The sequence below is a fragment of the Taudactylus pleione genome, unplaced genomic scaffold, assembly GCF_031769625.1.
Source record: "Taudactylus pleione unplaced genomic scaffold, aTauple2 ptg000156l, whole genome shotgun sequence".
NCBI lineage: Eukaryota > Metazoa > Chordata > Amphibia > Anura > Myobatrachidae > Taudactylus > Taudactylus pleione.
The window spans coordinates 13,448,628-13,473,400 of record NW_028284558.1 but is presented as its reverse complement, the minus strand read 5'-3'; the positions used below and the strand labels follow the sequence as shown (position 1 = coordinate 13,473,400).

Here is a 24,773-nt window from a genome sequence, read left to right as displayed (position 1 = left end):
GTGTACAGTGACAGGAGACATAGGGAAGAGAGAGGGAGAGTGGAGCTGATGTGATAGACTGGCTGGGCCTGGGGGAGCTGGGAACAGTGTCTCCCCCCTTCTTTGTTCATCTTAAAGTGCCAAAAACTCATTGAATATTCTGATCTGCCCCTAGTGCTTCATGTGGCTTGACCCTGGTGCTGTGTCGTACCAATTCCTCCCAGAGCCCTGAACCAGCATTAATCATCTGCACAAATCTGCAGCCAGGCAGCTTCTCCACTGAGCACAACTGTTGCTGTTCAGTGTTACATGGCTTACAAATATGAACAGTAATACTTTATAAACTTTTACTAGACATTATTCTTTAATATTATATTATTGCGGCAGTAAATTATGTAATAAGCAAAAATCAAAACAAAACAAACTTCCATAAAATAATATAAAATAAAGCATTGAGCTATTGTTACAAACTATATAAATATAAAAATGTGTGTCGCTGGAAATCTCAGATGCAATATATCGCTGGGGGTGCCTGGAGGCCATAGATGCACACACTGTGGGCAATTTTGAAATTACAAAATCTATTACATTTAATAAATATATATATATATATATATATATTTCTTAGATAAGCTGTAATGAATATTTTATTGTGTGCAACTTTTCTTTTCAACTTTTATATTATACATGCCCTAAAGGTTTATTTTGCCTGCACACCCCCTGATAGATACTATGTTTTGCAAGCATATTCCATAATGTGATTATTTTTAATCACCAAAATACATGAATATAAAACTCAAATATATATATTAGTTCCTGAAAAAGTTTATTTTGTTTTAATATTCGTACAGGGATTCAAATTCTATTTTACGTACCAGATGGTGATATAATCTCTGTGCTCCTGTATTTTATGTGCAGATATTTTAGCTATATTTTATATATTATGTATGTTCTATATTGCACTTTTAAATGTTGTTATCTAACTAGCATATTTTTTTTTTAATATGCAGGGACACTATAGAATGTTATTGTTTATTTCTGATCAAATGCATGGAGGTTTTTACAAATAGTTTTTTTTTAGGTAAGCATCCCCTCTTAAATAGACAAGGTAGTTATGACAGACTAGCGGATTGTAATGTTATTCAGTCATGCTGGTTCCCTGGCTGAGAGATCTAAAGAGCTTATGTGATGTCTGCAGGGTGGGAGTGTATTGCCTCAGCTGGAGAGCACGCCTTTCTTCCACAACTAGCTGGATAAGAAATAAAAGACATCCACTTGGTTACTTAAGGAGGAATTCACATTTGTGTCACTTGGGCCAGCTCACTGTTTGCAGGCTGGTCCACTCTGTCCATGACATAGAGATGGGAGACTTCCACAGATTGCAGAGACCTGTGGCTCTTGTGCTTATGGGTCTAGTCATCACCCTCTGCATACAGACTGCCAATGGCCAGGGTAAGACTTAAACACTTTAATGCTGCCTGACCTAGAACTTAGGACACTTCTACTTCACCTGAATAACAGTATCTAATATGTTCTTGGTACCACCTTTAAGTGCCTTAGTAAGATATATCTGCTGTGGCATGCTGTACACCTGCTCACAGTATAATATTATGGGTTTATTTTATATTATCTCATGTTTACAGCTAGAAAAACAAATATGCACATATATTGCAAATAATGACTTTTTTTTAACAATATGTTATAAATCATAGTGTTGATTTCAATATATGCCTGCTGCAACAATTTATTATATATTATGTTACATACTGTGATTTCTGCATTGCAATACTTCTTCCATGGTGCATAACTTTTATATTTACTAAATAAATAATGAATATAAACTTATGGCATGTTTTGAAACTTGTACCCATTACTCTCCTAGTCCGCGCTTGTAGCCTGTCACTGTGTGTGACTGCTAAATGGATTCTAACTAGAATTTAATGTTATTATTACCACCGTGACTTCCCTATAGGCAGGAGGAAGCTAGATTTTGTGTCAGCTTTGGTGATTTATGTGCAACTATGGGAAGACTTTACAGATAAGTCTTTAGTGCAAGAATTGTTATTCACCCATCTATGCAATTCACTACATTATTACTGGCTAAAATTGCATTTCAGGAGCTAGAGGATGGTCATTAATGTTTTGCAAGTTCTTTTCTGTAAGCAGCTAGACCCATCAGAGCCACCTTTTCAAAATGATTGGGGGGTGTCCCCTACATGACTGAAAAATGGCATACATAGACATGGATAAAGCAGCACAAACATTGGGGATGCTCACGCACCCTCAGCACCCACAGTGCTGGTTCCTATAGCTATACTACTTAAGTCCTCATTTAACTCTGATGTTTGGGCCAGGGAGATTCATTCGTCCCAGATAGAAATGAAGTCTAGCCTGGAACAGATGTTGAGACCGCTTGAAGCACAAAGCCTCTCTCTGCCACTGAGAGCTAGTTTAGAAAGAAGTTTTTCCCTGGGCTTTGTGGTTGCTTAGCAACCAGCACTAGCATGTGACCGTTGGACAATCTAGGGATCGTAGAGCTTGTGCCCCTAATCTATACGTGATGGAGTCTTCCCTCACTGTGTTGCCTGGAAAATCTTTTCTAACAGTCAGCCCCTGTCCTGTGAACAACTTAATTGGCATACAATGAAAAGGAAGGTCCATTGTTACAGGCTGCTTAACTGTGCAGTAAAAACTGATTTCCTGGCTCACATATTGCAGGTGCCACTGCAGGGTTGTATAGACATATTCACATTGTAAGCAGCTTTCTTTCCTCAACTCCCGGTATAAGCTCCTTATGGAGAATCAAGTAAGTAATTATACATCAAGTGCTGGTGGAAACATCCCAGTCACAAACTTGCCAACCTTTGAAAATAATTTCCAGGGACACTTTGCAACCGAGCCAGGCGCTATATAATCTCAGAATACTACGGAGCACTACGATCCCTATCATATCACAGTTACTGGACTTGACTTTTTTTTTTAACCTTAAAAACTCCTGCAATTGTGTAACCTCGAGAACAATACCAGACTGTAAGAATTGCATCTAAAGCTCCGTACACACGGAGCAAATCGACAACAATCAGATATCGTTGTATGATCGTCCTGCATGTGGTGGATGTTCAATATTGAACATCCAGCACATGCACCAACCCCCAAACAACTATAACGACCCGCGATCGACGATCGAGGGTCCCTATAGTAACCAGGCTAACCTGGTCGATATCGACCAGGTTGGCCTGCATGCACAAGCGATGGTCGATATCGATCATCATTTGGGGTTGGAAGGGCCCAAAAACCGGACGTTATGAACGATAACGATATGATCGATATCCTTCTTATCGTCCTGTAATATCTGACCTTGTGTAAGCACCAGTATATGCAGACAAAGGTGCAATTGGTCTTGTACACAAACAATTTGATATTTCCAAGGAATTTCCTAAAACAAATCTTTAAAAAAAATAAAAAGCTGTGAATGTCCCTTCAACTATACAGGCACACATCTTGCTCTCTAGGGTCTGATGTTTGTACATATCATACCTGTCAATATTTGAAAACGATTTGCTATTTTACAGGGAAATTATTGTGCTTTGAATACTCTATGCAGACATCACACATAAGTGCAGCATGACCACTATAACGCGAATTTCAAAGGATACACAACATTTAGGTTGGCTTCAGAAAATATCGTAATAATAATGTCACATTTACCGTGCTTGCTGTTGAGAAAGATAGTGTTTTGTTGCTTTATATGTATGCTTACTTGCCAACTCTCCCTCATTGCCAGGGAGATTCCCTGACATAGAGCCGTATTCAATTAGAGCGGACCCGCGATACTTTTCCGCCTCCCAGACTTTTCGCGTACATCGCGTGTTTTGTAGGCGGAAAAGTATCGCGCACGTGCCCGCTTTACCCCGTATTCAATATGGAAGTATGTGAAAATGGGACCCAGCGAAACTTGAACAGGCAGAAAGTACTGTCAGACTTGGAGAACAACAAGGATGTTGTATGATAATTTAGTGTATATTTCCTCACAATGCCTATGGCAGCATAAACTCTTTACTACAGCCCTGGTGCTTAAGTCTGTCATGATGTACATAAATAACGTGAAATCAAGCAAAGGAGGAATTTCCAAATGCAAAACAGAGGAGCCCCGGAGAAAAATCCTCCTTGTTTGCGCTGCCCATCTTGAATTACATAGGTGAACCCTACATTTGCACCAATGTGTAGGAGTGTGCCCACCAATATGGCAGCAGTTACACAGGAGCAGAAGTGTGCAGCAGCTGAGCTTGGCGGTGCTCCTTTTTAAGTTAGAGTAGGTACACTGGTGCCACTAGTTCTGCTGAACAGTGCAAAAATGAGATATTTCTCTTATGGAGCAAGATTCATTGAAATGACATAAAGGTGTACATAAGGATTATTTTTAAGGAATTCTTGCTTCGTGGAAGGTGTATTGCCATTCTTTCTAACTCTTGTACACCGACTGTGAGGTGAAGATAGGGTCTCATCCTATAGTTGATACAGTGGCGTAAATTCATCCCAGATGCCCAGAGGCAAGTTATAATTTGGTGCCCCCGTCACAGCCATAGACACTGTAATGTAGCATTTCGCAAGCAGATACACCTGCAGTTGCACACAGAATATAGGCATGCCATGGAGGAGTGAGACCTAGAGTTGTGGGTGAGGGGGCTGCCGGACATGTCACACTGACATAAAAAGCTGCTGAGGAGCAGCAACACCAAGGGACAGGCTATAGATAGACGGAGACAGTCCCTGATGGTATGACATGGAGCTCTCCACTAGTGTATAGTGGCTTCTCTGGTGCCAGGAAGAGGTGCCATGCATTGGGCGGCCACCATGGTACACTCCTGGTACACAGTTACAGCCCTAAATGGGGTGAATATATTGTGGGCAATGGAGGAGGTGCCCCTTCCGTGCTAGAGCCCAGTGGCAGACGCCTTTTTTGTCTCCCATAGTTCTGTCCCTGAGTTGATGGCTAATTGCATCTATACTAATGTACTGTACGCTACAAGAATACTTCAATCACAGAAAGTGCCACTAGTAATTATGACATCCCTGATGTCCATGCATCATGATTAATTCCCATTGCCTACTCTCCCTGAATGTCCAGGAGACTCCTGAAACTCGAGTGGCTCTCCTGGAAGCCTGGAAGAGCAGGCAAGTCCACTTCCCATGTGAGGTGGATGGACCAGGTGCCAAATTACACGATCTGTGCTGAATTGTGTCATTGTGGTCCCACTTCCACCTCAGAATTCCGGTAATCAAGGCATTGTATGTGGGGGGAGGGGTCACAATAACGCAATGACTTTGTCACACCCCATTGCTGACCAGTTGACAATGACAGGTACCCGTATCACCAACCTGGTTGCCCCCAGCAGGCCCGCCAAGAGCCGCGGCGGGCCCAGGTAACAGGGGGCATGGCCTAACTGCAGGAGGCGGTGCCATGCCCCCTTCCCGAAAAAAAAAGCTATGCAGCGCCACTGAGATCACATCATTATACAGCACGGGAAGGTAGCCCTCCACACTTGCCCATGTGTGCTGGGCTGCTGTGAGGGAGGGGGGGCGGCACCGGACCCGGCCGGGCCCCTCAGGAAGTAATCTGTACCCGCCCCCCCCCCCCTCTCTGCGCCCCTGGCCCTCAGTCATAGGAGGTAACCAGAATGTCTGCAACTATGGATCCTTTTAAACACTGATGAGCATATAATGAGCTGTCTTATAGGGAAAAAAAACACTTTAATAATAGTAGCAGCAAGTTGGACTTTGATGTATACATACTTGCTTACTCTTCCAGAATGTCTGGCAACCTTGCAGGGGAGGCAATCGGGAAGCCGACTGCCTAAATACCGGCAGCCAGCTTCCCGACTGTCTTATCCCGGTAAGGGTGAAATGCCGGGCGTCTATATGTAGACGCCCGCATTTCCCAGATGTCGGGAGACCGGCACCCGGCATCACGATCATAGTGATGCCGGGCGCCGCGAGCGGACAGCCGCGGGGGGGAGGGTTAGGTTTAGGGCTCCCCGGGGGGGACTTAGGGTTAGGCACCCCCCCGGGAGGGTTAGGCTAGGGGGAGGGAGGTTTAGGATTAGGCACCCCCGGGGGGGACTTAGGGTTAGGCACCCCCCCGGGGGACTTAGGTTTAGGCAGCGGGGAAGGGGGTGGTTAGGTTTAGGCACTTAGAGGGGGGATTAGGGTTAGGAACTTGGGGGGGAGGTTAGGGTTAGGCACCCCTAAGGAGGGTTAGGGGGGTTAGGTTAGTGGATACTTAACTATCCACGATCGGGATTTCCGGCGCTGTCGGGCTTCTGCTGCTTCGCACTCTGCTCCTGTCGGGCTGCCGCTGACGGGAATCGAACCACAGGTCTCAGGAGTGTGGGCTACCCTTTCGCATCCAACTTCCCTTTCTAGTGAAGTGAACAGACATAGGGGAGAATTTACGAAGCAGCGGCTTCTGTAAGCTGCTTCCCGGCGGATTGCAGGTGAATATTTTAAAAGGCACTCAGAGTCAGTGTAAGCTTAAGTATCCAATTTGCAGTGGGGGAAACTTTACACCGGAGCAATTCATCATTGCTCTGGTGCGGGGACAGCTGCTCCAAAAAGCAGCTGTCCCCACGGTTAATAGCACAGCTACTTCAGTAGCTGCGTTACTTACCTCTCCCCCATCAGCGCGGCTACGCATTCGTGAGCCATCTGAAGATGGCGCTTGTTCTTGCAAGCAAACTCCTAAAACTTTCAGTTTTCAGAGTTTCCTGAATATCAGGTGGTCCATTTGGGACCCTTAATGATGACTGATCCGGTAACATAAATATGCGTAAACTAGCGTTTCTGTATAGTTACCTGTCCATTTAACGATGATGAACAGACCCCTTAATGATTTGATTTGCGTCATCATGGCTCTATCCCCCACTGATCCATGACTAGGATCACATCATTATACAGCACGTGAAGGTAGCCCTCCACACTTGCCCCATGGACCTCTCAAAGTCCCACCATTAGGCAAGTATGTTTTGATGTGAAATTTTCATTTTTGCAAAGTGCAACTTTTTAGACTTGATCGTCTCCCTGCAAACTCAGGGCCTCACCCGAGCATAAAAACATCCACTGCTGCCTTCTTACATGCGTGCGACGACGCATACCTATGTAAATATCGGTAACATTGACACACAGCGATAGCCCATCTTGCCCATGCGGCAGGTCTGACCAGCCGCAGACTCAGAAGCTCTCCTGACACGCAGAGAGCGCTCATACTGCGTAGGAGATCGCAATGGCTAATTTATGTACGCCCGTGTAACAGCGTTTAAATGGTCAGACACGTCTGCATTTTTCTGCCCACTCTCAAACACTGACAACCTGTCAATCACTGTGCAATGTATTCATGTACGATCGCAGCACACATACAGTGCAGTTATACGCATGCGTGATGGCTAACAATCGCTCGATCTGCATACGTAATCGCTATTGCATTCATCTCTGAATGAGGCCCTAAGACTTCAAGTTTACAGAGGTGTCCCTGGAGAGCGGACTTGGTGCATCAGGTAGATCGTCCAGTCACACTGGTGTTTATTTAGTTTGTAAATAAGCATCTCAGTTTTCCAATATTCTTGTGTACTTGTGCCCATTTACTAGAAGTGATGCTCCCTATAATTCAAGTATCTGCTGTGTATTTCAGGGAAATGCTGGCAGCTTATCACCTTGTTAGCATGTCAGTGACCCTTGGTGCAGCAGCACCACCATACAGGAGCAGCCTACTGCATTAAGCAGGAAATGTAGGATGTGCTATTGGGTTCTCCTGCAGAATCGTCATGATTACAGTATGTCTGTCTTATCTCTCCTGAAGCTTTCAGCTAAATCTGCTGCATGACGCTGTGTTATAGAACCCAGTAAGTGGTCACACAGTTACTTTACATAACGGCTGCACAATGATACAATGTACTAACTGAGGGACGCCTTGTCCATCACAAAGGGCCTGATTCAGACCTGCTCAATAAGCCGCGATCGCTTGCTGCCAAAAGGGGCCGATTATGCAAATTCCACGATCGCACTATGTGGCGTAAGGATGCCCTCTATGTCTTAGAGAGCGACGGCAGTGAGCGCACACTGGTTTATAAAGCCGCCCACCTTTCTCTCTTGGCACATGTCATCTCCAAGAAGTGTGTGATTAATCTTGAACATCGAGACCCATCGGAGCTGCACGCAGCACTTGAGGTAGCCCCTACCCCACCGCAAGCACTGCGATCAGTTCAGGCTAAAATACAACAAAGTGACGTATTCAATGACACTACTTTGCTAATTATGCACACCCATTAAACTCCGTTTTGACGCTCAGACATGCCTGCGTTCACACATCCACTCCCCCATTCACAAGCACCTTCCCCTGTCACCACCCACTCAAAGTAGCGTCCAGTCTGTGTACTACGAGCGCACATTTCCCGGCTGCAGTGACTGGTTTGCGCATGCGTACTTTGACGCATACGCATGCACAGATGTGCGATAATCACCCCTAGCGAGCGAGCGCAGCTTAGCGACCAGGTCTGAATCAGGCCCATTATCTGAAATGAAAAAAATCATACTAAAATATGAAGGGATAAACATATTGTGACACAGTCAGATTAGGAGGTCCCTCTCCTGGGTAGGGGACTCCTTCCTTACACACACACACAGCAGCAGGGAAGCAGCACACCAGTCTGGATGCGAGTACAAGCTGGTCGGCGCCAGTCTTTATTGTACAATGTCAGAAACATAAAGAAAACATAAATATAAATCCTAGCCCTGTCGGGGCACTAACTTCACAGGTAGTTCCCTCACTACCAGAACCTGGCAGGGCCTAATACCCTCGCCAGCAACAAAGCACAGCACAACACTCACAGATAGGTTTTCCAAGTGTCTTTGAGCAAACTCCCTGTCTGCTCTCCTAGGTGAGAACATCAGCCCTCAACACACTAGGCTTATATTGGCCACTTTCAGGTGGAAAACTAACAAGCCTGATACCAGGCTGCGAGAACCAAAACCTGGAGTGGCCGTGGGTGGAGCCCTCCCTCTCCTCTCACCCACAACCCCCAGGTCCCAAACCGGCTTTTCAAAAAGCCGAGACTCAAGCCTGCTACACTGCAGACTTTCTCCTGGGGATTTTAAAACACATAAGACAGGAATCTGGGATAAATGTCCCTGTCACAGACCACTTTACCAGTGATCCTATCACAATATATATTAACATACAATCCGGGCTACCATCATTAATCGTGGGGCCCGGGACTCACAACATAGGCAGTGCCCTCCCGTGTTTCTGCAACTTCAGCCCTGCAGTGTCTCTCCAGCCAACACTCCTTCTATCTCCCCAGCCAGCACCCCTCTGTCTCTCCATTCTGCCCCCTACAGCCCACAGACATTTATCTTCTCCTGTATCTTCTGGCTGCTCCTCTTCGTGCTGCGGCCTGATCCTCTGTCAGTGGTGCGGAGTGCATGATGTAATTACGTCACACGTGCCTTGCCCCAATTCAAAAATAAAAACTTTATTGTACCAATCCCCTCATATTTTTCTCTCTCTCAGCGATCCCCAATTTCCCTCTCTCTCAGTGATTCCCCCACATTCCCCCTGTCTCAGTGACACCCTCATACATTCCCCTCTCTCTCAAGGATCACCTCCACATTTTCCTCTCCCAGCGATTCCCCCCTACATTCCCCTCTTTCAGCAATCCCCTTCGCATTCCCCTCTCTCTCAGCGATCCCCTCCACATTCCCCTCTCTTTCAGCAATCCCCGCATTCCTCTCTCCCAGCGATCCCCTCCACATTCCCCTCTCTTTAAGCAATCCTCTCCACATTCCTCTTTGTCTGTCAGTGACCCCCCCACACACAAATACACATTCCCCTGTCAGTGCCCCCCCTACGTACACAATATCCCTCTGTCAGTGACCCCACACCCACACACAATCCTCTCTGTCTGTCAGTGACAACCCCCCACTCACACATTCCCCTCTGTCTGTCAGTGACATCCCCCCTTATGTCTGTCATTGGTGCCCCCCTCCTCCCCTCCGCTCCCCATTTACCTCTGGTCAGTGCGCTATGGGGCCCTCACTGCCGCTATTGCAAGGGGGAGGAGTCCGACTGTCCAAGTGGGGAGACCGGTGTGTGCCAGTCACACTGCTCAGACATATGCTGAGCTGATCTGGGCTGCTTTGAGCTCATTGTTAGCTGGCTGGGCCGGGTGAGGGGCCAGCAACCAGGAAGTAAAGGAAGATTTGACCAGTGTCAGTGACTGCTGCCTGGGATACAGCGGGCCCATTACTTCCCAAGGGGCACCTGCTGTTTCGCTGGTAGGTCCATCCGTAGACAGACCCCCCTCTCTGTCCGGACATGGGACACCAGACCCATCATTCCCTCACTTGTGGCGACCCTGCAGTTAATAACGTAATAAAATATGTATTGTCTACTAGTCACATTAAAGTACTAAAGGGCAGAACAGCTAGTTTAGTGTTTAGCATTATTGTCTCACAGCTCTGAGTTCATGAGTTCAATTCCTGGTCATGCTCATTTGTGTGGAGTTTGTATGCTTTCCCTGTGTTTGCGTGGGTTTACAACAATTTCTCCAGTTTCATTGAAGCATATGAATGCTTTCTGTTTCTGTGTATGGGTAGCACAGATGGTGTAATGGTTAGCATTATGGCCTCACAGCACTGAGGTCGTGGGTTTGTTTCCCACTGTGTGGAGTTTGTATATTCTCCCTGTGCTCTCCGGTTTCCTCCTACACTCCAAAAATATACTGGTAGGTTAATTGGGTCCCAACAATATTAACCCTAGTGTAGTGTGTGTGTGTGTGTGTGAGCATGTGATTGGGAACAAGCTCCACTGGGACAGGGACTGATGTGAATTGCCAAATATTCTCTGTAAAGCGCTGCGGAATATGTGTGCACTATATAAATAACTGGAAATAATAATAAATAATAATGTGTAGTGTGAACTTGTGCAATTTATGCTTATGAAACAGGTATAAGTTCAATTCAGCTCCAGGCCTACTACGTGTGTGTTGCACTCTCTTATCCAAATTGGGAACCAGAGATGGTTAACTATGGTTAAGAGATGGTTAAGCTATGGAGTCCATAGCTTCTCTTCTCCATATAGCAGTGGTGCTCAACCAAGGGATGGCCATCCCCCATTGATGGCCAACACGAACACTGTACTGCAGCTGTAATCAGTGCTGCGCATGCACCGCTTTTGCGAAATGTAATGCCGCATGTGCAGCACTGATTACAGCTGCGGTAAGTTAGAGCAGGCAGGGAACTATCTATTTTCTGAAAAGCTGTCATCGATACTTATGGAGAGGAGGAATGATGAATTCCTTCCGTAATTAGGTAGAACTCCATGCGAATTCTAAACCTAATTACCTCCATCGATTTTTTTGTGTTGATGAATAGGCCCCTCAGTGTGTCTGATAATGTTAGTGGGATTTCTGTCATTTTACCACACCATTTTATAAATATATATTTAAAGCGCATAAAATTGCAAAACAAAAAATAAATATATATATATAAGTATTGCACAAACAGATTTAATTTCTTTATATTTTTTACATTTACAAATATGGTTACTTGTGAATCATGTATAAACATTCAGGGGTGCTTGGGATACCTTGAGGTATTTGGCAAACATTACTTATTATAGACGACACAAAAAGACTGAGAAATCCTGGTTTAAACTCCCTGGATAGGGATGTCACTGCTGAAGATAATCAGACTAATTGAGTATTAGCAGTGTCTGTGACATGACCCTAGCATCTTGTTACTAGCAGCACAGAGGTGGACACATATGTTTACAGGCAGAGCTACTGCAGGAAATAAACATCTCTGGTCTAGTCTGTCAGTCTTTATCTCTCCTTATATGATGGGCAAGTTACCTGACGTGACGTCCCACCCCCTATTTTTAGAGGGAAACCCTTGTTCCATACACTTTCTGGTCAGCTTCCATTCTCTGTTGCTACTAGGCTATTATACGCCTAATGGATACATTTTGTTGATATGCAGTCTGTGTGGGGTTTTTATTTTCTCCATCCACGTGGCTTTCCTCCCACCATTCAAACAACATAGCAGTAGGTTAATTGGCTTGTGTGTGTGCATTTGTCAGCTTGTGCCAGACACTGAAGTGAATGAATATAAATATTTCCAGTGCTTCATAATATGTGGATGTCTAGATATTGCTGCAGTAAGTCTCACCCCCTTCCCCCGCCCACCACAAACACACCCGAACTTAGGGGTTCCCAGTCGAACTGAGGGCCTGATTCAGAGCCGCTCGTAAGCGGCCGCTCGTTCGCTCCGAGCGATGTTCGCACATCTGCGCATGCGTATGGGTTGTAATGCGCATGCGCCAACCAGTCAGTGCGGTCAGAAATCGTGTGCTCTCAAAATATCGAATGCCTGCTAATTTGAGTGACAGGATGAGGCGTTTGTGGGTGGTAACAGGGGAAGGTGCTTGAAAACGGGGAGTGAAGATCCGAACGCAGGCGTGCCAAACGGACAAAACGGGCGTTTTAAGGGTGTGCATAATTAACAAAGCAGCGTCATCGACCACGTCACTTGGTTGTCTTTTAGCCTGAACTGCTCGCATGATTGCGGTAGGAAAATGCTACCACAAGAATAGCGAGCAGTTCATACGCCTTTCGATGTAGTCGATTAATCTAATAAATAGAGATGACGTATGATGCGAGCGGCCAAGGGGCGTCTTTACAAAATAGCGAGCGCATGTTTCGTTCGCTCGCTCAGACATAGAGGCGTCAACAGACTGCAAAGAGCTCAATTTAAATAGCCAGCCCCTTTTTCTGAACGAGCATCCGCAAATAGCGTCCGGCTCTGAATCAGGCCCTGAGTCCGAGTTCGGAATCACTTTGGGGTTCTGAGTAGATCCTGACTCTGGTCTTCTCACAAGTCGTAACTTGGATTTAACAACTGGATCTTACATATTTTGAATTGCATTTAAGTCCCCTTTATCGTGATTTCTTGTGCTGGAAATGAATGTCAATTTTGTTAATAATAGTATAGGAACAAAAACAGGTCCAAGTTACATGATTTTATAAATTTTTAAAGATATCCAAAAACTGAATCTGAAAACTTTTGATGGTGGTTTTGGCAAAACCAAAACACGGGAGTTCGCGCACATCTCTAGTTCCTTGCCATGTAAGGTGTCTTTTTAAGCTTTTATACATTTGCAACCAATCGGGTGCAGTGATATATAGCAGCAGTACAGTGCGAAAAGTTGCAACTTTCAAATAGCATTTCACACTGGGGGCCTATTCATCATCACTTAATTTTTACAAAAGCAGGTGAAAATGTACATTTTCACCTGCAATTGTAAATATTACGTTATCTGGCCACTCAACAAGAAGGTAAAGCAGGAAATATCATAGATATCTCCTACTTACCTTCCTTTGGCGGAATGACCCTCTGTCCCCATTCACTAGTATGGGGACAGAATTCATCAAGCTCCGAAAATAAAATATTTTCTGAGCTTGTCTGTGATAGCATTCGCCATCTTCAGATGGCGAATGCTCTCGCTTTTGTATCGCACCCCGCACTTTCCCTATGGGAAAGAGGTCCGGGTTGCAAAGAGTGATCCTTTCAGATCCCACTGCCCCTGTCTGGCTCCTTCCGCCTGACGTCAGGACTCCTTTGCGCATGCGTGACCTGTAGGTCACGTGCACACTACTGCCAGCTGTCACTGCGCTGGAGCAATGAGGATTCCGCAGCGAGTTAGTATGTTAATTATTGGACCCCCGATAATTAACATCACGAATAAGCTCCTGAGGGGCAGATGTATTAAGCTCTGGAAAATGATCAATTGGAGAGTTATAAACTACCAACCAATCAGCTCCTAACTGTCATTTTTCAACCACAGCCTGTAACACAACAGTTAGGAGCTGAGTAGCTGGTAGTTTATCACTGTCCAATTTATCACGTTCCAGAGCTTAATACATCTCCCCCTAATTTTGAATAAGGCTCCTAATCTGCGTTCAACAAGGATTGCCACTAATCGGCCTTATTCCTCCCTTTGGCTAGTGTAAACTCTTACACCCCTCCAGTGGCATCCATCTTGGCTCACAAAGCCATTCACTTACCCCGTAAAAACTGCTGTAGGTGCACAAAAGTGGGCAATGGATATCATAAAAGAGCATTTGGGATGCAGTTTTGCATCTCTCTCCAGTTAAGATACCCTGTATCCTATTTATCAATGTCTCTAAATTTCTGGAAAAGTCTAAGGGTCCCATTTAATAACAAGTGATATGCTTGTTATCACTCATTACTAATCTTAAATGGTACTCCAACCTCTCTCTTATACCCCTTTTACACCAGAGCTAAAACCCGGGTTATTGCAAGGTTAACCCGGGTAGCTCCTTGGTGTAAAAGGGGACAGGGACGGTTTCCCAGGTGGAGTGACCCAGCAATCCAACCCAGGTAACTTGCAGGGTTTAACACGGGAATAACCCGTGAAACCCTGCAGTGTAAACGGCGCACTCCGGGTCACGATGACCTGGATCATGCCGCATGCCTGCCGATTGGCCCGGCTTCAGTGCCGCTCGGCGATGACAGCATCTCCAAGCGTCCACTTCAACGCCGGAAAAGCCAGGTCACTGCAGACCTGGCTCCGGTGTGAACGGCGCCAACTCAAGAATATCCTGGGTCGGGCCGGGGAAATTCCGGGTCTGATCTGGTTTGGAACCCTGTTCCAACCTCCAGGTCAGACCCGGAATATAGCCAGGCCCGCTGAGAGCCGCGGCGGGCCCAGGTAATAGGGGTGTGTGGCCTAATCGCGGGAGGCGTGGCTATGCCCCCTTCCCGAAAATAAAAAAAAGATTTGCAGCGCCGCGAAGCATCGCTGCGCCCTGGGTAGGGGGGCGCTCTGGGCCCCCTCAGCCCTGCTCAAAGCCAGGGGGGGCGCGATCAGTGTGATCGCTCCCCCCCACAGGCATAGGAGACTGCTGTGGCTGCTGCTCAACTCACGCTGTGTGCTGGGCTGCTCTGAGGGAGGGGGAGCGGCGCCGGACCCGGGCACCCGCCGGGCCCCTCAGGAAGCCCGGGCCACGGTAATCTGTACCCGCTCCCCCCCCTCTCGGCGCCCCTGAATATAGCTATAAAAGCAGTATAAGTTTTATCTCTGGAGCTTTTTGTATTGTACAGTACCAGTAGCGGAACAGTAACACCTGTCCTTTGTGCTGCATGCGTTTCGTTCCAATGACTGTAGTATTAAAGTACCATGCAGTAGGATAGGATATCATTATTATTCTTCATAAAGTTGATAAAATTGTGTCTACATTTTGATGAACTTCTCAGACCTGTGGCAAGTAGTTAGCCAACACCCCAAATATATATATATATATATATATATATATATGTATATATATATATATATATTTATTTTTTTTAACAGCTGTAGATGTGTTATGTATTAGTAATGTGAGAGGCATTTGCATCAGTCATACCAGAGTGATTTAAGTTAGTTTATTACATTTACTTTACTTATTCTGTGTCTGGTTTTGTCTATAGCGGTAAAGGATTGTGGGATGTAACGAAATGAAGAAAACAATGTTAAATTAATTACTTACTTAAAAGATTTAGATTGCAAGTTTCCCGGGCTACTTATTAGGCATGGTAACTTTTATTTGGTATAGAGGCTTAACTAGTCTGCAAAGCTTGCTGGAAAGGATACTTAAAGTTGTCTCAAGAGCTTTTAAGCTAAATCATTTCAGTTAGCCGCAAAAGATAATCACTTTTAAGTTAGGAACACATTAGACGAAGAGCAGAAAACGCGATGGTCATGCCGATTTCCCGGACAAACAATATAGTGCATACACACACACTGCGCAATCTTCCAAATGACCAAATGATCTATCGTTCGTTGTTCGGACGTTTCATTGTTAACTAGATAATATTAACATATTGCCTGGTCGTCTGGTAATGCGTAAACACTGCATGATATGCGGGAAATCATTGATGATATCAGTGATGTACGGTCAGGTGAGGCAGAGCCTTTCCTGTCATACTTGGGTATACTGCACAGTTTTTACTATAAAAATGATAAGAAAAATGTAAAGAAAATATTATAAATATCTTCTTTGTATTATTCTAATAGTTTTTATAGTCAAAACTCTGGAGTAACAAGTGTATGGCAGGTGAGGCACTGCCTCCTCTGTGCACCTGTTCCGTACATCTCTGATCAAAGCACACCAAATTTCTAGCACTATATACTGCTGCACCTCCGTATAATGCCCACATGAACCCTCGGGTTCATATATGCATCTGTAAATCTGGCTCTGATACTAGCCAGTGCCTCCCCAGCCATTTACCTCATTGGATGTCACTGGATGATATCCTCAGATTGCGCAACATGTAGGGTCGACATGAAGATTCGACAGACGATACAGCAGGAGGGCACATAGTGTGTACACACCGGACAATTTGTTATTTGTCATTCCGTTCCGTTGGAATCGTGGCAAATCATTCAAAATATAATCTAGTGTGTACCCAGCTTAACTTTATTTTGGTCCTGGTTATGTCTATATATGGAAAGATATCCAATATGGAATATAGACCAGCACACTCCAATGCAAAAACATGTCATTTAATATCCATGATGTAGCAGGGGAAACAAGCCATCCATAAGTCAAGGTATGTAACATCAGTACTTATCATAGCCAAGTGCTGATGTCTTTACATACCTTTACTTATGGATGGCTTGTTTCCCCTGCTACATCATGGATATTAAATGACATGTTTTTGCATTGGAGTGTGCTGGTCTATATTCCATATTGGATATCTTTCTATATTATTGACCTGGACCTGGCACCTCAACTTTGACTATAATGTCTAAATTTGTGTGCAGATTCTTTTTTCCTATTATATATATAGAAGAACAGAGGGCACTCAACAGGTCTCAGCAAAATGTATAAAACAGGCCAGACGTAGTATATGCCAACGTTTCAGCGATCCAACACTTTTATCAAGACATGATAAAGTCTCTTCTATATACATGTGCAGTTTTCTGGTATTGGCACCAGGCAAATTGTGTTTCTATATTGGCGAGTGCTGGACCTTTTGTATTATCTATAAATATAGGCCCTCATTCAGAGCCACTCGCAAGCGGCAGTACGCTCGTTCTGAGCGATGTTCGCACATCTGCGCATGCGTACGGTTTTTAGTACGCATGCGCGAACCAGTCAGTGCAGCCGAAAATCGTTGGTACGCAATATAGCGAGGGCCTGCTATTTTGAGTGACAGAATGAGGCGTATGTGGGTGGTAACAGGGGAAGGTGCTTGAAAACGGGGAGTGGAGATCCGAACGCAGGCGTGCTTAAAGGTCAAAACGGGCGTTTTAAGGGAGTGCATATTTAATACAGCAGCGTCAATGACCACGTCACTTGGTTTTATTTAACTCAGAACTGCTCGCAAAATAGCGGTTGAAAACACCAACCACAAGAATAGCGAGCAGTTCATACGCTGTACGATGTACTCGATTAATCTAATAAATAGCGGACATGACGTATGGTGCGTGCGGCCAGGGGGCGTTTTTATCAAATAAACGAGCGTATGTTTTGCTCGCTTGTTCAGACTTAGAGGTGGGAACAGACTGCAATTTGCGAACGGATCATTTGAATAGCCACCCCTTGTTTTTGAACGAACGACCACAAATAGCGAACGGCTCTGAATCAGGCCCATATATATATAATATATATATATATATATATATATAATTATATATATATATACATATATACAATTATATATATATTTATTTTTTACATTTCTAAATGCTTTTTTAAGTTGCCTCTAATAATTTACTGTAGTGAGTTAGTGAACCACATAAGGAATTTGCAGGTTCATCACCTAAAGTTACAAAAGGACAAAACCTTTAGAAAACTGAGTTAAAATTTGAAAGTAGTAAATGAGAGGATGGCAGGTCAGATTACTTACTGCTGGAGTCACTAAAACCAGGAGGCAAAGTCCAAATTAAAGAAGGTATCAGTAGCAAAGTAAAGTAAGATTGATGTGCAATTGATGAAAAAAGAACCTTCACTCTTTCAACAAGACAGCCTTAAATGTTCTCTCACATGTGGGACTGAATAGTAATCTGAGCAGAGAAATCCCCTCTTAATCCAGATTTACTTCTGTGTGTGATTTGCAGGAAATGAACAGAATGGTAATTTCTGGTATAGGGGAATTTAATTTCAATAGTGAAATGGCATTATTTGTTGAATTAACATGGAAATATATATAAATATATATATATATATATATCTTAATTCAGTAAATTATAATATAATACTCTGTAGTCATAAAAATATGTGGTAGGTTAAATTTAAGAAAGTCTGAATACAGCAATACTTTGCTGTAGAACAGATGATTTCCATTTTACTGAATATAGTATTTTGTGATTTGAATTGTAGTCAGGTCCAGGACAGGATGCCATATAATATCCATTTGTTATGCGTGTTTAACTTTAATGTTTTTAATATTTTATCAATTTGATACTGTACAATTTACGATGAAAAAACCTTCAGTTCCTCCATGTTACTGGGCAGACATATTTTTAGATTTCTAAGAAATATGTGTATGGGAATGTTCTGGCACAATACTGCAGCAGCCCAATCTTATATCTGATTCTGCCCCAACAGAAAAAATACAGAAATAATACTAATCAATGGTGAATATAAGATCAATTGGGCTACAGTGCCTAAAATAGACAGTAATAATATATAAAAAGTATAAATAAATATCACCACATCTATGGATTCTTTGTTTCCTTTTTAGGGATCCTCTTCAATAGTTTTTTCCATCAAGATGTGTATACTGTACATGAAAATAAAAGCATACAAAGCAAACCATATGTAGTAATGTTTATATATAAAGTCCCACGTTTCCACGTGCTAAAATAAATAATGGAATGGTGTCCTAAACAGTGAGAACTACTCCAATTGTATCAGAACCAACGAACCAAGATTTAGAAGACAGCCTGGTGGGTATTTTCTATGCACTCCTATTGGTGGTAAATAGTAAAGATTAGCGTACCCTACTCACTTAAATGCAGAGTGGGTCACGCTCCTCAAGGTTTCTTTTTACAGCAATATCCGCTCTGGGTTTCACTTCACACAAGTAGTATGGTGCAGAAGAGGCTTTTCTTCAAATTACAGATATTCGACCAATATAGATTAATTTAAGATAAAAATCAACGCACCCAACTCACAATAATACGTAGTCGGGGTCCTCACATCAGGGTTTCTTTATGTACCATTTTATACTCCTTCCTTGAAATCCTCAAAGATTATGCACCCAAACTCCAAGGTGTATGTAATAAAAAATGCAAAATGTATTTAATATATATAAATCTAAAAAGTGCAAATGAAGGTATACAACTGTAGAAGTTCCAAGTTTTTCAAAACAACGGGAAGAAAAACAGATAAACAAAGCCACAGTCTATGGATGTCCCAATGAGGTGTAAAAATATAGGCATAAAAACCTATGAAATGAGAAAGACTATCCGGACATTCACCTCATGATGTCATGTAAAATTGAAGCATACTGTACCTCCAAATGGGACCAGAGAGGGATCTTTTGTTCTGTTTGTCTCGCAATCCCAGTCTCCAGTACCGATGCGTTTCGATAAAGATTCTGATCTTTGGTACTAGGGGCATCCAAGTCTACCTAGGGGCATCCAAGTCCGCCTAGGGTCTGCGGTTGGCGGTGATTTGGGGCAGACACTGAGGTACAGGGCACCAACTGGCGGCTGGAAAGCAGCAAACAGTGAGCGGGCAGACAGAGGCGGAACCGCCAGCAGCGGGTACGCCGCAGGCCATAACAAAGGAGGATACCTAGATACAGTTGTATATTTTGTGCATTTAGCACGTGTTTCTTGAACAATAAAAAAATTGCCACAAAAGAATGTGTTATTTGGTGTCAATGTATAAACACTAAGATTGGTGGTGGGATTATCTGCTAGGGGGCACCAACAAAAATCTTGCCTAGGGCAACAAATTGCTTAGAGCTGGCTCTGGGCTGCACAGCTCCTCCTCTACATATTCGCTGACATTTTCTGTGCACTTGTGCAGCCCAGTGGTCATGCGTGCACAGTGAGAAAGCTTGGTGAGAACCAGGAAGTAAAGTGATATCTTTAACTGTACTGTACTGTTACAGACTGTGGGGAAGATTTATCAAAGCTTTAAGTGGAGAGCTGTAAAGTGCCAACCAATCTGCTTCTAGCTGTCATGTTACCAGCTATGGGGCAGATGTATTAAGCTCTGGAAAGTGATAAAGTGGAAAGTGATAAACTACCAACCACTCAGCTCCCAACTATCATGTGACAGGTAGGGGCTGATTGGTTAGTACTCGTATCTCCATCCACTTTATCTCTAACTAAGGCTCATGCTGGGTACACACTAAACTATGTGTACCCAGCACGATCTCGTTTGCACGGGATTCGGCGGGGGTCCCGGCATTGGCCAGTGCATATACAATTTCCACTGCCGGGAGCGACGGAGGGGGCCATACTGCATTCGGCAGCATGGCCCCTGCTGACGATATCGCCCATCGGACCTGCATGCAGGTCTGACGGACGATGTCGCTGACAACGCGCAGGAGACATAGCCAGTACACACTGGCCGTTGTGGATGATATGTTGTCCAATCCACCAGATCGCACGACATATTGTCTAGTGTGTACCCGGCTTTAGGGCCTGATTCAAACTTGGACAAATGGCAATTTTTACGCAAACCAAACAGTTGTTTGCCATTGTGCATGCGTAAAAGCTGTACTGCGCATGCACTGCGATTGTTTTGCGATTCTGCACGCACAGAGGATCCATATGCAATGTGAGTGACAAGTAGTCAGCTTTTGGAGGAAGTAACGAAGGGGGGGTTGTGGTGGTAAGAAAAAGGCAGGCGTGTCTTACTGTTTAAACTCCGTTACATGGGTGTGCATAAATCAGCCATTGCGATTACATACCGTATGTAGCATTAAAGCCTACTGTCAGTAGAGCTGCAGTGTTTGTGGCTGGTCTAATAGGTAAACACCGTTGTACGCATATAAGAAGACAACTGTGGGCATCCTTATGCCCGGGTAAGCTTTGGAACTATTAGCATATATACGCAGCTGCGCTCTGTCCGAAACTGCAGCTGCAATCGCAATAGTGTCCAACTCTGAATCAGGCCCTTAGTACATAAGACCCCTTTATCTCTCTTATACTCAAACTCCTTGCCAGTGCAGACACCTATCTGAGCTGCTGTCCTGGCACCAGTTTGTTCATAAATAGCTCCGATAATTAATTTGTTATCCTAGAAAATAGTAGCAATAACAAATTATATTTAACAGACACTGGCGGCAAATCTTCATAAAATGCACTCTAAAGCTGTGTTAACACAATACAATGTGGATCGGAACAATGTATTATACACATCGTATAGTGTGTACGCCCAATCCATTGTTCCCTGACATTGGCCCTCATTCAGAGCCGTACGCTATTTGCGGTCGTTCGTTTAAAAACAAGGGGTGGCTATTCAAATGATCCGTACGCACATTGCAGTCTGTTCACACCTCTAAGTCTGAACGAACGAGCAAAACATACGCTCGTTTATTTGTTAAAAACGCCCCCTGGCCGCACGCATCCTACGTCATGTCCGCTATTTATTAGATTAATCGAGTACATCGACCAGCGTATGAACTGCTCGCTATTCTTGTGGTTGGTGTTTGCTACCACAAATTTGCGTGCAGTTCTGGCTATAAAATAACCCAGTGACGTGGTCAATGACGCTGCTGTTTTAAATATACACACCCATAAAACGCCCGCTTTGACCTTTAAGCACGCCTGCGTTCGGATCTCCACTCCCCATTTTCAAGCACCTTCCCCTGTTACCACCCACATACGCCTCATTCTGTCACTCAAAGTAGCAGGCACTCGCTATATAGCGAACAAACGATTTTCGGCCGCACTGACTGGTTCGCGCATGCGTACTAAAAAGCGTACGCATGCGCAGATGTGCAAACATCGCTCGGAACGAGCGTACTGACGCTAACGAGCGGCTCTGAATGAGGGCCATTGTTCATTGCCATATCCCATGCAGCATATAATGATATATTGCACATGATGGTGGATCATGCAGTGTGTATCATTACATCGGTTTCCGCAACGCTGGGTCGCATATGTTGTGCTTAAGTCGTATAGTACAAATGTGACGATGTCTGTAAAGTAATAACGCAAAAACAGCCTGGCAATGATTTATACGTGATTGTGAAATAGAATTGTGCAAAACCTCTCATATGAATGATTTGCAAATTGACACCTGTACAATCATTAGGTGATGTGTTTATGAGTATGCAAAAGGATAATAGACTCTGTACAAAATAAGACCATCAGCTAGTCAATAGTTAATGAGTACAGCAGAAAAGGTCCACTTAGTAATCCATCTGCTTTAATGATCTGTATATAAACTAAGTGACTTTTAGAAGTTTTTTTTGTTGTTACCAATAATTAAATTTAATTAGAGAACTATATTGAATTTCAATTCAATATGGTAGTGATTTTTAAATATCTTTTTTTTATTGAAACAAAAGCATTGTATAAAGAACAATCAAGTATGGACAAAGAAGAGGTCAAACAATGTGACTTTTTCACAAACTAGAGTCATAATCAATATACAGTACAAAATATTAAAACCGTATAAGCATGTTGTAATAAGGAGGTGGCATATAGTTGTATCGGTACAATAACAAATGACCAACGATTGAATGTGGCACGTAAGACATTCTGAAGCGTCTGCATGATACAATACAAAAGTATAATACCAGGAAAAAAGGTTATGGGCCAAAGGGCCTGATTCAGAGCCGGACGCTATTTGCGGTCGTTCGTCCAGAAAATAGGGGTGGCTATTCAAATGAACCGTTCGCTCTTTGCGGTCTGTTCACGCCTCTATGCCTGAACGAGCGAACAAAACTTGCGGTCGTTTTTTTTAAAAATACGCCCCCTGGCCGCTCGCATCCTACGTCATGTCCGCTATTTATTAGATTAATTGAGTAATTCTTGTGGTTGGTTTTTGCTACCACAATCTTGCGAGCAGTTCTGGCTATAAAATAACCCAGTGACGTGGTCAATGACGCTGCTGTATTAATTATGCACACCCTTAAAACGCCCGTTCTGACCTTTAAGCACGCCTGCGTTCGGATCTCCACTCCCCGTTTTCAAGCACCTTCCCCTGTTACCACCCACATACGCCTCATTCTGTCACTCAAAATAGCAGGCATTCGCTATTTAGCGTACAAACGATTTTCGGCCGCACTGACTGGTTCGCGCATGCGTATTACGATCCGTATGCATGCGCAGTTGGGCAAACATCGCTCAGAGCGAACGAGCGGCCGCTTACGAGCGGCTCTGAATCAGGCCCAAAGTCCCAGTACAAATGAATCAAAAGGAAGTGAAATAAAAAAAGGAGGATCAGGTGCTCAACCTTTGGACAAGGTTATGGAAGGAGCACCCAGAAGGGCTCGTGTCTCATACCATTGAGTTCAATTTGGTATTTATTTTATGAAATGAAAGAAAGAAAAATAACTGATATTTTGTGTAAAAGAAACATTATTGTAGTACACATGTTATATAAATAAAACAAGCTAAAGCAGAATAACTATTGCGATACAACCCCATTACCTAATTTAATGTTAAATATATCTTTGTTGTTCAATACATGCTACCATATACCTGATAGAGGCACATTAATTTGTGGAGCAAATGCTTGCAGAGGAGCAGCAGTGTGCGCAGACTGTGAGTGGGCGGAGTGACGGAATCCCTAGCAAAGCATGAAGCAGGTGCATCTATGTGCCACAACGCGGCATAGTGTAGAACAGATATTTTAGTTTGGGGAGCGGGATTATTAGAATGAGATCGGGAGGGGGGGGGGGAAGGGGAGAGATTTTAGGGCTGTTCATGTGACCATTGACACTTAGCAAAAGGACTTCAAGTTTACTCCAGTTCGCAGCTGGCAGTGATCACTTATCAGTATACTTTGAATTGACCCACATTGAGTCTGTACGTTGCAATGAGTTGGAGCCTGGTGCACTCTCAGCTGCGTAATGACACAATTCGCAAATAAAATTGGCAGTAGTAATAGTAATAAAGGCAGTGCCTATGCACATTGTACTGATTATGAATATCAAATAATCAAAGAAATGTGCAGGATGCCCAAATCGGCATCTAGCACATGGACATTATATGTTAGTGAATACCACATAACATATGACATATAACAATGAATAACATGTCTATAATGGGTGCAGGGTGTGCGGTGCACACGGGCCCCTGGGTCCAGGGGGGCGGTGCACACCCTGCACCCATATCATATAAAACTTACCTCTCCAAGATCCCACGTCGGGTCTCCCAGCACTGCAAATGCCGGAAAATGGGCACCGCTGCCATTTTTCCGGTGTTTTGCGCGATTTCCCAGGCGATCTGCGCATGCGCAATAGACTCCAGGCACAGAGTCTATTGATTCTGTGGTGGCCGGCTAGCGACGTCAGTCGGCTGTCAGCCACCTGAGTGAGAGGAGGGGGCTTGTGATGGAGTATGCACACAGGTCCCCTCCTCTCTAAAGATGCCTCTGACGTAGCTATAGTGGGTGCAGGGGGTGCCATTGTAATGAGGCCCAGGGGCTTAGGGTTCCCACCTCTGGGGCCTGACTGTGCTGCACTCATGTCATAAAATTGTCTACCAGGTTCCCAGAAATACCCTTTAAGCACTGTTTGGTATAATGTGAACTAAGGGCAAT

The 24,773-nt window shown here is 44.1% G+C and overlaps 1 protein-coding gene across 1 annotated transcript in view; it reads left to right on the top strand.

Moving 5' to 3' along the window:
• The first annotated feature begins 1,340 nt into the window (after positions 1-1,340).
• Positions 1,341-24,773, top strand: part of LRP2 (LDL receptor related protein 2) — a 310,836-nt gene continuing 287,403 nt past the window's right edge. Inside the window, exon 1 of the mRNA XM_088474855.1 lies at positions 1,341-1,431. Within this exon, the coding sequence (XP_088330981.1) occupies positions 1,341-1,431 (91 nt within the window). The remainder of the gene's footprint in view (positions 1,432-24,773) is intronic.